Source organism: Heterocephalus glaber, unplaced genomic scaffold, assembly GCF_053883595.1.
Source record: "Heterocephalus glaber isolate CG9 unplaced genomic scaffold, H.glaber_assembly_v1.0 deba00001442, whole genome shotgun sequence".
Lineage (NCBI taxonomy): Eukaryota > Metazoa > Chordata > Mammalia > Rodentia > Bathyergidae > Heterocephalus > Heterocephalus glaber.
In genome coordinates this window covers 22,587,501-22,600,000 of record NW_028258296.1, presented here as the reverse complement: position 1 = coordinate 22,600,000, position 12,500 = coordinate 22,587,501, and the positions used below count along the sequence as shown (strand labels likewise).

General features: G+C 37.8%; 1 protein-coding gene across 4 annotated transcripts in view; it reads right to left on the bottom strand.

Annotated features, from left to right (window-relative positions):
• Positions 1 to 12,500, bottom strand: part of Lmo4 (LIM domain only 4) — a 55,809-nt gene that overhangs the window by 31,019 nt on the left and 12,290 nt on the right. For 2 of the 4 annotated variants that reach the window (XM_013070913.3, XM_013070914.3), the window contains exon 5: positions 8,208 to 8,990. The exons of the other annotated variants lie outside the window; for them this stretch is intronic. In XM_013070913.3, the coding sequence (XP_012926367.1) occupies positions 8,982 to 8,990 (9 nt within the window). In that variant the 3' untranslated portion in view covers positions 8,208 to 8,981. Of the gene's footprint in view, positions 1 to 8,207; positions 8,991 to 12,500 lie in introns of those variants that run through there. 4 annotated transcript variants of the gene reach the window in all.

Sequence of the window (12,500 nt, the reverse complement as noted above, 5' to 3'; positions counted from 1 at the left end):
TCTAAGCCAAAAATAAACCATTGGAGTGTTATCCATTGTTTTGGATTAATCTACATCATCACTCCCCTCCACTCGAGAAGATAGGCAAGACATGGTTATAATCATTTTCAAAGTGAACTGAAGACTTTACAATTAACCCTTAAATCAGAGAAGTTACTGTATTTTCTGGTGTTACAGTACTTACCATGAGAAAGAGTGCCACCCTTGGAATATAAAGCCCTTCTACCTTTAATGAATACATTTAATGTATTGGTAAATATAACTGTTATCAGTAAATTCCTATTTAACAGATGGACAAAATAAGGTAGTGAGATTAAATGATTAGCTCATGGCTAATATTTGATTAGAAAGACAAATTTAATCAGAGTTGCCATTTGACTTCCCTTCAGGACTAGAATTAGATTCCAAGTGTTTCTTGACTCCCAGTTCAGAGCCTATTTCACACTGCAGTGCAATATGTGCTTTATGACATGCTTTACAATTCAAAAGAGGAGACAGGGAGGCAGGGGTACCTTCCTCCTAAAAGCACAGAACACAGGATACAAGGTAAGAACCCCATCATTGATAGCATTCCACTCGGGACGAGTACTGTGTCTTTTTTGGTTAGTAAGATAATACAGAAATACCAGCCAATAATAATACAAATACACAAAATGTCCACGATACCCAAGGAATCAAAGAAAGCCCCAAATGACCTAGTCTTGTATGAAACTTGATCATATACCTTGGAGGTCACACAGTTCTCTAAGTCTTTGGGAATACAGGGAAATCAAATTAGGGGCTTTTTAAAAATTGGGGCAGGGGTCATAGAGTGTCTAGTAGCAACCCTGAATAGGTTGGTAGTGTTATAAGTATTATTTTTTTAACTTAGTCACCCAGTTCTCATCAGGCCCAGCCAAACGCCTAACCCGGTTTTGTTTTGAAAAATAATGTCACAAATGTGTCCAGAGCTGGATAAAATGCACAGTAATGAGTTCATTAACATGCCATCTGCATGCAAAACAAGGGGATTCCAGAGGGGGAATCCTCTGGTAGGCCTACTGGAAATCAAATTCCAGGCCAAAAATATGTAAAATGCAACTCAAGGAGAAAAATATTACTGATACACCTTTTCTTAGTCCACGGCAAAGACTGTATGGTTTTTGAAGGCTCCAAAGCCAGCCAGACTCAACCAGTTCCCTCCTCTTTTAAAACATGTTTTACTACTTAAAGGGGGTAACAAAACAATTGCTTTCAGCAGGAGGTGGCTGATGGAGGTTTGTGAATTACACCCATCCCCGTGAAGAGAGGCCTAGCTAAAAACATCAGTGTCAGAAATCCATTTAGAATTGCCTGTCCTTTGAAAATCAGGGCTGTTTATCTGCCTGATTCACTCACTAACAAACCAGAAAACTCAAACCTGCCTCTTCCCCCTCTTCCCACCCCTGCTCCCTCTCTCAAAGAAGTAAAGGATTACATTTCTAGCAGATGTCATTTTAACAAACCAGAAGCAATGTTTCTTCTTACAGGGGTCTCCCAAACTTGATCAAGAACATTTAAGTCTGATTTCTCTTTCTAACGCAATTTTTATTTCACCTCTGCTCTCCCTGACACACCCGTGAAGTGTCACCAAATGCTGTATCACATTAACTTTTAAGAAGTGCCAACACTGCTAATGTCTGAGACCTGATGTTACAGCCTTTCACAGGCTTTGACGTACACAAAAGCATAGTTTGAGTTGTACCATGCTCCAAAACAGCACCCGTACAATAAGGCAGAGGATCTTGGGGACGATTAGTAAAATAAAACAAAGCCACTGAAATGAGGTATGTGACAGGGATGTTTGCGGAGCTTCAGCCAAATTCCCCGCGTTCAGGGAGACCCTAGCCCCTTTACCTCCCTCAAAGAACAAGGCAATTGTTCCTAGCATTGTCTATCCATTTTTTTCAGTGACAGAAATTTCCCCATAGCCTAGAATTTTAGCAGAAAATATTTTCTCTAAATTCCATGAACATCTATTCCTACCTCCAACAGAAAGGAAGGAGGGAAGGAAGGAAAGGAGAAAAGGAAGAAAGGAAGGCAGAAAGGCAGGCAGGCAAAAACCAATTAATACTATTGAGGCTACTGCTTGCCTAGGCTTGATTATTCAGCTCTAGGTACAGAAAGCTAACTGAAAACCTAGAATGTACGGTGGTGGGGTTTGGTCATACTACAAAGTAGGATGACTAACATTATGCACCATGAGTCCTGCAGCTTCACTCCCTAGTGCAAATCTCGCCTACTACCTCTTGTTACCTATCCCAGACTAGCTGATTTCATGAGCTTAGATCATAATATACACTTAAATGCATATTGCCTTGCTATTACTATTGTTACTCAGTAGTTTTTTTGAATCTATAGGTGTGATCTATGCATATTTTTCAGGCCCTTGCAACCCAAGGAAGATATATGTGTATCTATTCATATCCAAGGAGAAGGGTAATTTAGTCTTCAGGCTGATAAAACACACATACTGGCTGTCATCTCATTTTGCACAAATAAAAGATTAAAAGATAGCTTGTACAGGGCCAGTGAGCTGAGATATTCCATGAAAGAACGTAGAAAAATTATGGGCTTTGAGAACTGGTACTTTGGCACCAAAATCCATTGCAGTCAAGAATCTATGCAAGAAAAAAAATCTTTGGTTTAATCTTTATATCAAGATCAAAAAATGTTTTATTGAAGTGGATATATATTTTTCCCTTTTTCTTTTTAATAAAAGCAACTTGGATCTAATGGTGTGTTACAGTAATTTATTTTTAAATTTTGAAATCTTCTTGGACTAGCAATTAATGGAAAAATAAGAAGCATAGCCAACAAATTTTTAAAACTCAAAATTATGTTTGGATGTAATTAAAAGTATAATCTGTTCCATCTGAATACCTCAGTGCTCTCTTATCTTAAAAACAAACAAATATTAGTTCTTTTATAGTATGTATGCTTTTCACATATGCTAGAACATGTAAAAAAATTTATGAAAAGTCATGTTGCCAGCACGCACCACGTGGTGGTGCACGCCTGTAATCTCAGCACTCAGGAGGCTGAGGCAAGAGGGTCACTGCTTGGGCTACAGAGTGAGTTCAAGGCCAGGCTGAACTACAGGATAGTGACACCCTGTCTCAATCCCCTGCCCTAAAGAAAATAAAATTAATAGTCCTGGGTGGGCTGGGGGGTAGCTTGGTAATAGAGTGTTTGCCTAGCATGCAGGAGGCCCTGGATTTGATCCCCAGCACTGAGTGGGCTGTCTTGTGTGTGTGTCCGTGTGCGCCTTATTCCTTTTATGCAAGTATCCAATGGCTTTTACATAATCCAGCTCATTAGCCTTCTACGTGGTTTGAGCCACAGTTTATTCCGATTTTAAATCCACTATTTACTAGTTTGTGTGGAGTACTGTATATCCACTTTGCTTTCTGAACTAAGATTATTAAAGTCTTGCTCTGTTTTCTTGTTCCACTTGTGGGTGGAGTTGTTACCAAGTTATACTTACTCATCATGAAGTAGTTGAGAGTTCTCAAAACTCAGAAGACACCTTTTAGAGCAAGGCTGAAGTATGAAGCCATCTAAATGAGTTAACATTTCAGGTAGGGAAACACAATGCTTTAATTTCTTAAGGGAAAAAAACCTAGCTGTAGCTCATGAAGTATATCCTTGTTGCAGTCTAACAATTTACAAGGCAATTCTACCAAAATATCCGAGTTCAAACAGCAATTCTGGCACTTTTGGCCTTATTAACAGCGTCCTCCCATGTTGGAGGCTGAGACAAAAGAAAAATATGATACTGATCCTGCTCTATTCAAAATTATGATAGTTTGTTCATCGTGGACTTTTTACATTCACTTTGTTTTTTAAAAACACTGCATTAAAAAAACATTAATTACTGAGTTCTTGGCACACCCTTACATTTACACCCCAAGCGGGTGCCCACTCACTTTAGTCTTGCCTTACTTAATAAATCACCCCTCTAAACTTCAATTACCTCATCTTAAGCAATAATAATAATTAAAAGGATTACTGTGAGGACTGAGATTGCATGTGTAAGTACTTGTTCATTGTAAGTAGCAATGTATAAACACATTTACGAAGCTTATGTAACACACTATATTTAAAGACACAAAGTTTATGGCAAGTGTTAAGTCTTATGATTGATGACAGAAATTAAATCAGAGGCCTTAGAGGAAAATGCAGAATTTGACATACTCATCTCTACCAAATCTAATCTAAATAAAGAAAAAGGTGTACAATTACAGCCAAGCTATCAATTTCCTTTCCAGGTTTCATAATTAATCTTCATTTGTAAATTGTTTGCCCTCAAATTTTTCTCTTTAGTTTCTAAACATTCCATTCAATAAAAATGAAAAATTAATTTAGGGAGGAACTCTTCAATGCTTTCAAAACTGCAGCTCAAATAACACAGGTTAGTGTATATAAATATGAAAGTTGTTTTTGAAAAAGTTGAGGATGTTAAACCTTTTGATTCAAAGTAGGGGGATCTTTCTGGGGCAAAGGAAGGTGAGATGCCTCCTGTTCTTGTGAACTAATAATTGTTCCCAAGCTGGTTAGAATGCAGTGCTAATTGCATTTTTAAAACACCACCTCTGAACTCCTCTCCTCTCAGGATCTTACATCAATGTTGCGCATTTTCAATGAAACCTTTGCACTTCACCTTTCTCACTCAACAAATCCTGAACTTCAGATACACAGGAAGCATTTGGTTCGGATCCCTCCTGCTCTCCCCAGCAGCTCTGGTTCTGGTGGCGGTTTGATGCTAATGTCTAGCAAAGAATGAGCTGCCCTGTTTCTGAGGGGAGATGGTTCAAATCAGTACTTGGGCAGCTCAGCTCAGGCTTGTCCATTCTAAGAGAGTCATTAAACAACTTTCCAGTGTCATTCAAAGAACTTATAACAGAATCAATTGATTTTCATCCATGCTTTCTATTAGTTGAGACTTAGGAGAGAGAATAGCCCTGTTTACACAGCTGTAACATGTCAGGACCTGTAGTACATTATTGGCTTGAAGTCTCCAACTGGCGGTCCATTCTCAGCAGAATCAATCTGAGCTTGAAAACATTCCCTCTAGGAAACATGCACATATCTACCAGCATAAAGCCCTTCTTGTACAACTAAAAATACTATTCACTTGAGGTAAGTTCAAGTTCAGCTTCCAAAAATCGGCCCTGACTTGTTATTGCTCTCAGCACGTTCACACTGGGAGTGGAGGGCTACAAATGCCTCTTCACTAAGTAGTCCACACGGGTGGATGTGTGACACTGCGATACTTCTTGGATCTTAGGCTTGGCGAGCGGGAGTTGCTGGCTGTTTAACATGCGTTCAGAGCATTGCCAATCTAAAATGGCTGCTCAGTAATACTTTAATTGCAGTTTCATGGAAACAAATTGCTATTTAACTGCAATAAGCATTTCTGTGACTTGGCTGGACTGACAATAGGTGAGTCTTAGTAACAGGAACTTGTAAATGAGTCTGTTTCCAATGGCCTCTTGAACTGAGTGATAGACACAAAATCACCCAGGATTGTTCTCCCCTGGGAAGGAGTCTTTGGAAATCCCATTCTCAATTTAAAAACAATTATTTTAGGCTACATGGAAACTCTTCACTAGGCTCTTGATATACAGCGCTTAGATTCTAGTATTTGTTATATAATTTATTGGCCCTAATATTTTATATAAATAGTGTTGCACATAGAATCTTATTATATTGACATTTAAAGTCATTTAGATTTAAGAGCTTCATTTTAGATGATTAGTTGTTTCAAATATCAATGTTAATAAGAAAGAATTTAAATGTAGTTAATATTAAGAGGACGACAATTTCTCACGCTTCATTTTGGTGTGACAATTGTCTCATTTTGTATTTTATAAGACACTAGTCTGTGTTAAACTATTTCCAAATAAGTCATGAAGAGCTGGAAATAGTTTCTGTGGCAAACAATTTGGTTTGGAGGCTTCGGGCTCCCCTGCTTTGCAGGGTATGTAAATCTAACCAGACAGTTAAGATAGGTAAAAAAGCATTAAACCCTTTTAGAGGACAATCTTTTTACAAAATTGTTTCATTAGCAAGAATGACAATTTGCATGACTGAGACATTTATATGTATCATAAACATAATTTTTTATCAGGACTTCACAAAGCTCAATAACATTTGCTTTTATTTTTTTAAATTGTACTTGCTAGTAAGAACTGGGGGCCCTCTTGCTCCATGATGTGGTTAATACTAAATTAAGTCCTTTCAGAAGAGCAAGGAACATCTCACTAAGAACATCATAAATACAATGGATAAAAGGTGGGTAAGCCTGGAGATTTTTTTTTCCTAAGCAACGTTGGGGATGGGGGAGGAACTGCACAATCACTGCTCACATCAGAATAAACTTGAGTGTTTTTAGTAGCTTTCTATCCACACAGAGCATCCCCATTAGAGCGGGTTTTATTGTTTGAAATGCCTCTGGTTTCAAGAAAGTGTTTTACCTAAAGCAAGACTACTACTTAAATATGTTCTATTGTATATTCATAGCTCCATTAGTCCTTCTCCAATTTAGCACATCAAAGAGAAGGCTTCATCACTTGCATGTGGATTATACTAACATGAGTGACATTTGTAATCTTATAGGTCTGCAACTTAAGAAATGCTTTTAGGAGCTCCTTATTAAATACACAGCACTGTTTGAGGAACCCGCCATATAACAGTTCATTTAAAGTCTGTAATGACCCTTGTGGTCCACATCACTAAATGCCACACAGTATTACTTACTAAGTTATTAACCACCTCTTTTGAATAGGGACACAAGTCCTTATGCCCAAAAGAATATAGAAGATGCTTACAATCTTATTAACACATTTCCCCTTTTACCATCCAGAAGAGTCCTTTAGAGATCCTTTAGAAAGTATCTTGCAAAAAGAAAATATCTATATATCTATATAGATGTCTATAGATATAGATATATAGACAAGTTTGGAGAAATTCCCCAAGGATCTAACTCAAAACAGATAGTGTTACATATGTGATTTTCTTCATTTTACTTTTCTCTTCGCATTTTTTTTTTTTTTTAATTTCTGACAGAACAATTCACTTTAACACTACCTTTAAATTCTACTGCAGGAGGTTTGTAGTTTGAGAAACTGATTTTTCCTCCTGGCCTGGAATCTCGGAAAACAGGAAGTGAGCCCTGAAGTTCTCAAAGGGAAGCTAACTGTTTGGCTAAGATGTGCTGAGCTATATACATCTCTCCATGTCACCTACTCCTGTTCTCTTAGAAGAGGATCTGTACGAGGAGCCACTCTAGATCAAAATACATAAAGTACCACTTTGAAGGCCAAGCAGAAGTATCAGTATAGACACGCCTGGTTTCATTAGCCTGTGACAGAAGCTGCAGCTGAGGGTTGCTCATATGCAAGGAGCCTGTACAGTCCCAGCATCCAGGCCTATTTAGTTTTTCCTCCTTCCAGCCCCAGCTGTGAGCCCACTGAGGAAGCACTGGACTCTGTGCTTCCTCAGGGCACTGTGCAGGAGATACAGGTGCTGCTTCAGGACTCTGCTGCCTGGGACTAGCAACTGTCTCAAGAACACCACCAAGTGAAATTGGAATCATTCCCCAACAAATATACAGAAAGGCAGTCAGTACTGGGAGTGTAAGAATGAAACAAAACAAACAAATCTTACAGAACACGAGTCTAAATTCTCACCAGGAAACGGCTGCTTTACCTGTCGAAGGTGGACGATCACCATACAGAGCTTTGAGCCCTACTACACTGGAGCTCCGAACTGTGCACAGGTGTGGTTTAGAAACACTATTTCCTTCCAAAGCTATAAAACTGACAAGAGGACAAGATGGCTGTGCCATACTCTTTAATACACAAGGATTTCCTATTGAGAAAAAAAGAATAAACAAATAGCTACAGAATCCAACAACTATTTATGTATAAACACAAAGAGTCACTGTAAGAACTGTAATGAAGCACTGTTAACAGAATATTCTTAACTTACAAAAAGAACATTGCTTGGTACCCCTGCCAAAAATGGCACAGTTAAGTAATCTGAAAAATAGCTCAATGGCCCATAGCTAAATACAGATACCACCTCCCTCACCCCTCAGATTTAAAGGCTTGTTATAGAACAGAATCCTAAAATTTTTCTGAAATAAAGAGAAAAAGCAGTGCTTAAACCCAAACTCCATTGAATAATTTTTCTTTTAAGTTTTTATTATTTAAATACACCATACTAGAGCAAATGTCTCTGAAAATATCACAAATAAAAGATTTTTTTCTTCATTCAGCAAATTAGAAGTAGGGGGAAGTTTCTACACAGTAGCTGCTATGAGCCTGATTTTTTTTTCCTCTTTTTCCCTTCTTTTTTTTTTAATCTTTGCCATGGGAGTAGCAACATTAGGACAAAAACACTTACATGCATACATACATTGTATTTTACAGAGATACAATAAAAGTGTTTGTGATAGAATATCACAAAAGCCACATCTCTTTCCTTTATCTCATGTTCAGTTTTGATTGAAACACATTTCCTTACAACACTTAAATATACAAAGAGCAAATAGAATGTTGTTAAGGTAAAACACAGGGTACAAACTCTGGCCAGTGCCCTGCTAATTGTTAATGAGGGTAGAAAGCAGATTTGAACGCTTCTTTTAATTAGCTTCATTAGTCATTTCCCTCCCCCTAAGCTCCCTCCCCCCTAAAGATGTCCTCTGGTGGATCTTTTTTCATTTTCTCTACAGTCTCCCATTAGCCCAGGTTCATGGAGTCCTTAATGTTCATATTCAGTCATTTTAATACACCAATAAATGCGAGAAGGGCAGTCAGGACTAAAGAAGGTGCAATGGCATGGAGCTGGCACTGGTGCTAGCTACAAAGGTGACTTGTCTACTGAAGACACATGGGGTCCACCTGTGATGAACAAAATCTGAGATGAAGGCACGCATTCTGCATTACTCTGACCTTTTAGCAGACCTGCAAGAAATAAAAATGGGCATCTTAGCTAAAATGCTAAATTTGAGAGATATTAAACTCAAACATGACTGCTTTTGTCTTCTCCACATTCACTAATCTTCTTTTATTAGATTACTTTCCAACTGTCACTTGATGGAGCCTTTCTATGCTACTTACTCCGGCTAAAGTGAAGGACTAAAGCAGAACATTTTCTGCAGTTTTACTAGCAGAGAAAATGAGACAGTAAATGGACTTGCAGAAAGTTTCTGATGTGAAGTTCTATAAGGAACTGCTTAACTGTTAAAACAAGTTTGTCTCCAAAAGGAATGAATTACCGCTTCCCTCTTAGCGGGAGCCTGAACTTTTTAACTAGGGGGCCATTCGGAAGCCAGTCTTCACCAAGGAAGTTCCGGGCTAATGTGCTCAAGTGTGTAACTTAAACTGCCTGCGTCTATTTTCTCATCTTTGACGTAGGGAGAAGGTGGCTATTACGGTGATTACTTAATATATATGGGAGGACTTTCAACAGTGCCTGCCCCTTAATGAAAGCTGAACAAATACTGTATCATTATTATCCTGCTATCCTCATGTGATGTCTCTCCATCCATGTTGGTCTTTACCTGTAGGGGTGTGTGTGCATGTGTGTGTGTCTGAGTGTGTACGTGTAAAAAATTACATGTTCAAATATTCAAGATTAAGTCACTGAATATCTCCTATCTGCTATGTCACTTAATGTTATATAAACACTGTAAACATAGTACAGGAATCAAGACATGTACTGTGTTAATGACTTGTGACAGATTAAAGAAAACAGTTCTACACAAATCTAACTTCAACATCTGAAGTCAGAAACACCAATCCACACAGCCCTCAAATAGAATCTGTTTGCAATTACCAAAATGAAATAATACATATTAGGGTTTTATGGTTTTTAAATGACATTCTGAGCTTCCCAGGAAGTTCTCGTCTCACCCTTTCTCTAACTTACTAAAAGCCTGAAGTCTATTAGGAACTGCAACCCCCCACTTCCAAGCTAATTAAAGTGGTGGAGGCTTAATTCCCCAGAGTAGAAGCTCAGTGTGAGAAAGGTAATTTGTCTGTCCAGAACAAAGATGCGGCAGCAGCCAGCAAGCATATTTAATAAATGAGCATCAAATGTCCTCTATGATGGACACACACACCACTAATTATGTAACTATGTGGGAACTGCGGAGTGATATATATAAACTGGAAGGTTTGCTAAATTTTCCTCAGACTAAAGAGATACACTGAATAGCATAGATAATGCTTGATTGCCCCATCATACTTTTGAATGGAAGGAAGGATTCCAGAGCAGGCAGCAATCTACAAAGGAAAAAATTAACCATGATTCCTGATTTTTGTAACATTCTAGAAAGGAACATTCTCTTAAGGCTAGCCAAGCCCTCTTTAAATGATATAGGCTATAAAATTTTGTAGATGTCTTGTCCAAACACCAGCGGCCTCACATTTCAGTCACTCTGTAATCTGAGATTGTAATCATTCTATGATTGAAAAGCTTAAAATTATTTTTCCTCAAAATATACAAAAGCCAATGATGCAGAACAACAACTGAACTATACACCTCCAACCCTGAAACAAATTTCAGGAGAATGAGAGCTTAAAAGGACCAGATGATGGGGGCTTACACTTCCATACAACTAACTGCCTTTAAAGAAGGGACACACAAATAATCAACTCATTATTTTTAAGACAGAGGATGCTTGAGTATATTTACTATGCATCACGCTCTAAAAATGTAATTGGTTCTGTGACTAGAAGGGAAGCGGTCAAAATAAATGTCCAATTTTCCCCACCGAAAATATGGAGAACGAGAGAACAGAAAATAATAAAATGGAGCTATCTGTCATTTCTCCCCATTTCATCTCCAGAAAAGAAACGCCACGGGGTTTTGAAAGAATAATTTTAAAACATTCTCCAGGTCCAAAAAGCAGTTTATGCTCCACCAGGAAGTGTGTTTTCATTAACTCTTCCCCCTTGCCCTCTCATTAATACCACTCTGGACCCTGTTCAGCTTGGCCAAAACCTTTATTTACAAAAACAACCTTGTGAATTGACTGTGCTCATGGCGAGGTGAGCACTAAGGGCAAAAATGTGAGACATTTATGCCAACAGGGAAATGTTCTTAATTAACATCACCCTCAAAACATAGCTTCTCACCAATGTCTGACAAGAACATTTCCTTAAGTCGTATTTCCTTTGTCTTTTAAGAGCCATTAATTTTTGAAGGCCACCTGTCTGTTTTTTTGGCTTCCAATATTAAGAAACATATACAAGTAGGTTCTTATTTATGTTCTAAACTACATTTTATGTTCCATAATGAACAGCCTACCACTCCCATCCTAAACTGAAAACTATGAAAGACACAATACACATAATCTCACAAACACACTAAATTTTTCTCCACTTTTCCTTCCTAACACCTCTACATTTACATCACCTTGTACTCTGGAAGAGAGTACTTCGACCCTGTTCCTATCTCTTAAAAGTCCTTTGCACTTAGTCCCTTGCCAACACTGCTGTTGCCTGGATTCAGTGTATTCCAGCACAGTGTATTCAGTATTCCAGCACATCCTCCACCTCCTCTCACCATCCTTCAACTCTCACTGTGCATGTTGGTGAGCTGTAACTACCATTTTCTATACTTTTCTAGGTCAGGAAAGAAACGGTATAAAACCAGTATCATAACGAGACAAGAACATAACTTAGGTGGGGGAGGGCGGGGGTTTAGGCTTTTACATTAAAAAAACAAATGGTTGGTGGGAAAGAGGTCCACCATTTTATTCCTAGTACTTTTGTTGAGTTTTGTTACCAAGTATTACTACGAATGGCTTTGCCTCTATTTCCAAATGCTATCTCAAAATACGTATAGTTACCTATTTATTGTTCTCAACTCTGTACTGTCGATTCACCTCATTAAAATCCAAACCATAAAAATCTGTAAGTATTTATATGTACTGGCACTCCTAAAAGAAGCTTGAATCACCAGAGACTGACTGGTTAATTTGCAATAAAAAATAAGATTTTTATTCTTCAGATAGTTCTTCTATGTTCTTAAGATAGTTCTCCCATATAATAAATTAAATAGAACTGCATATAGTTTCATATAATTAACACTTACTAAATAAAGAATACATTTAAAATTACTCCATAAACCTGAGCAAGGGAAAAGGATGTGTTTGAGCATTAAAATATAGCAGGATGATTTTAAATGCTTAAAAAGTTTTCAAATATGTCACTTTCCCCCTGCACAGCAATAAAAAAAATGCATTCCAAAAGACAAAGGAGTCTAATATTTTCCCTGAGCCTTCTGAAGCTTGCTAAATTCCTATTTGCAGATAAATGTTGTTTTTTTGTGATCCTTACAACAGACATTAATGAAGTTCCTATTGTAAATCCATAAAGAATTACCAAGTGAAGTGTGCACTTTTTGTTTCAATGCAATAACTCAGTGCTGTGTGATTGCCTGGGTTAATGATGAAAAAGTCAAAC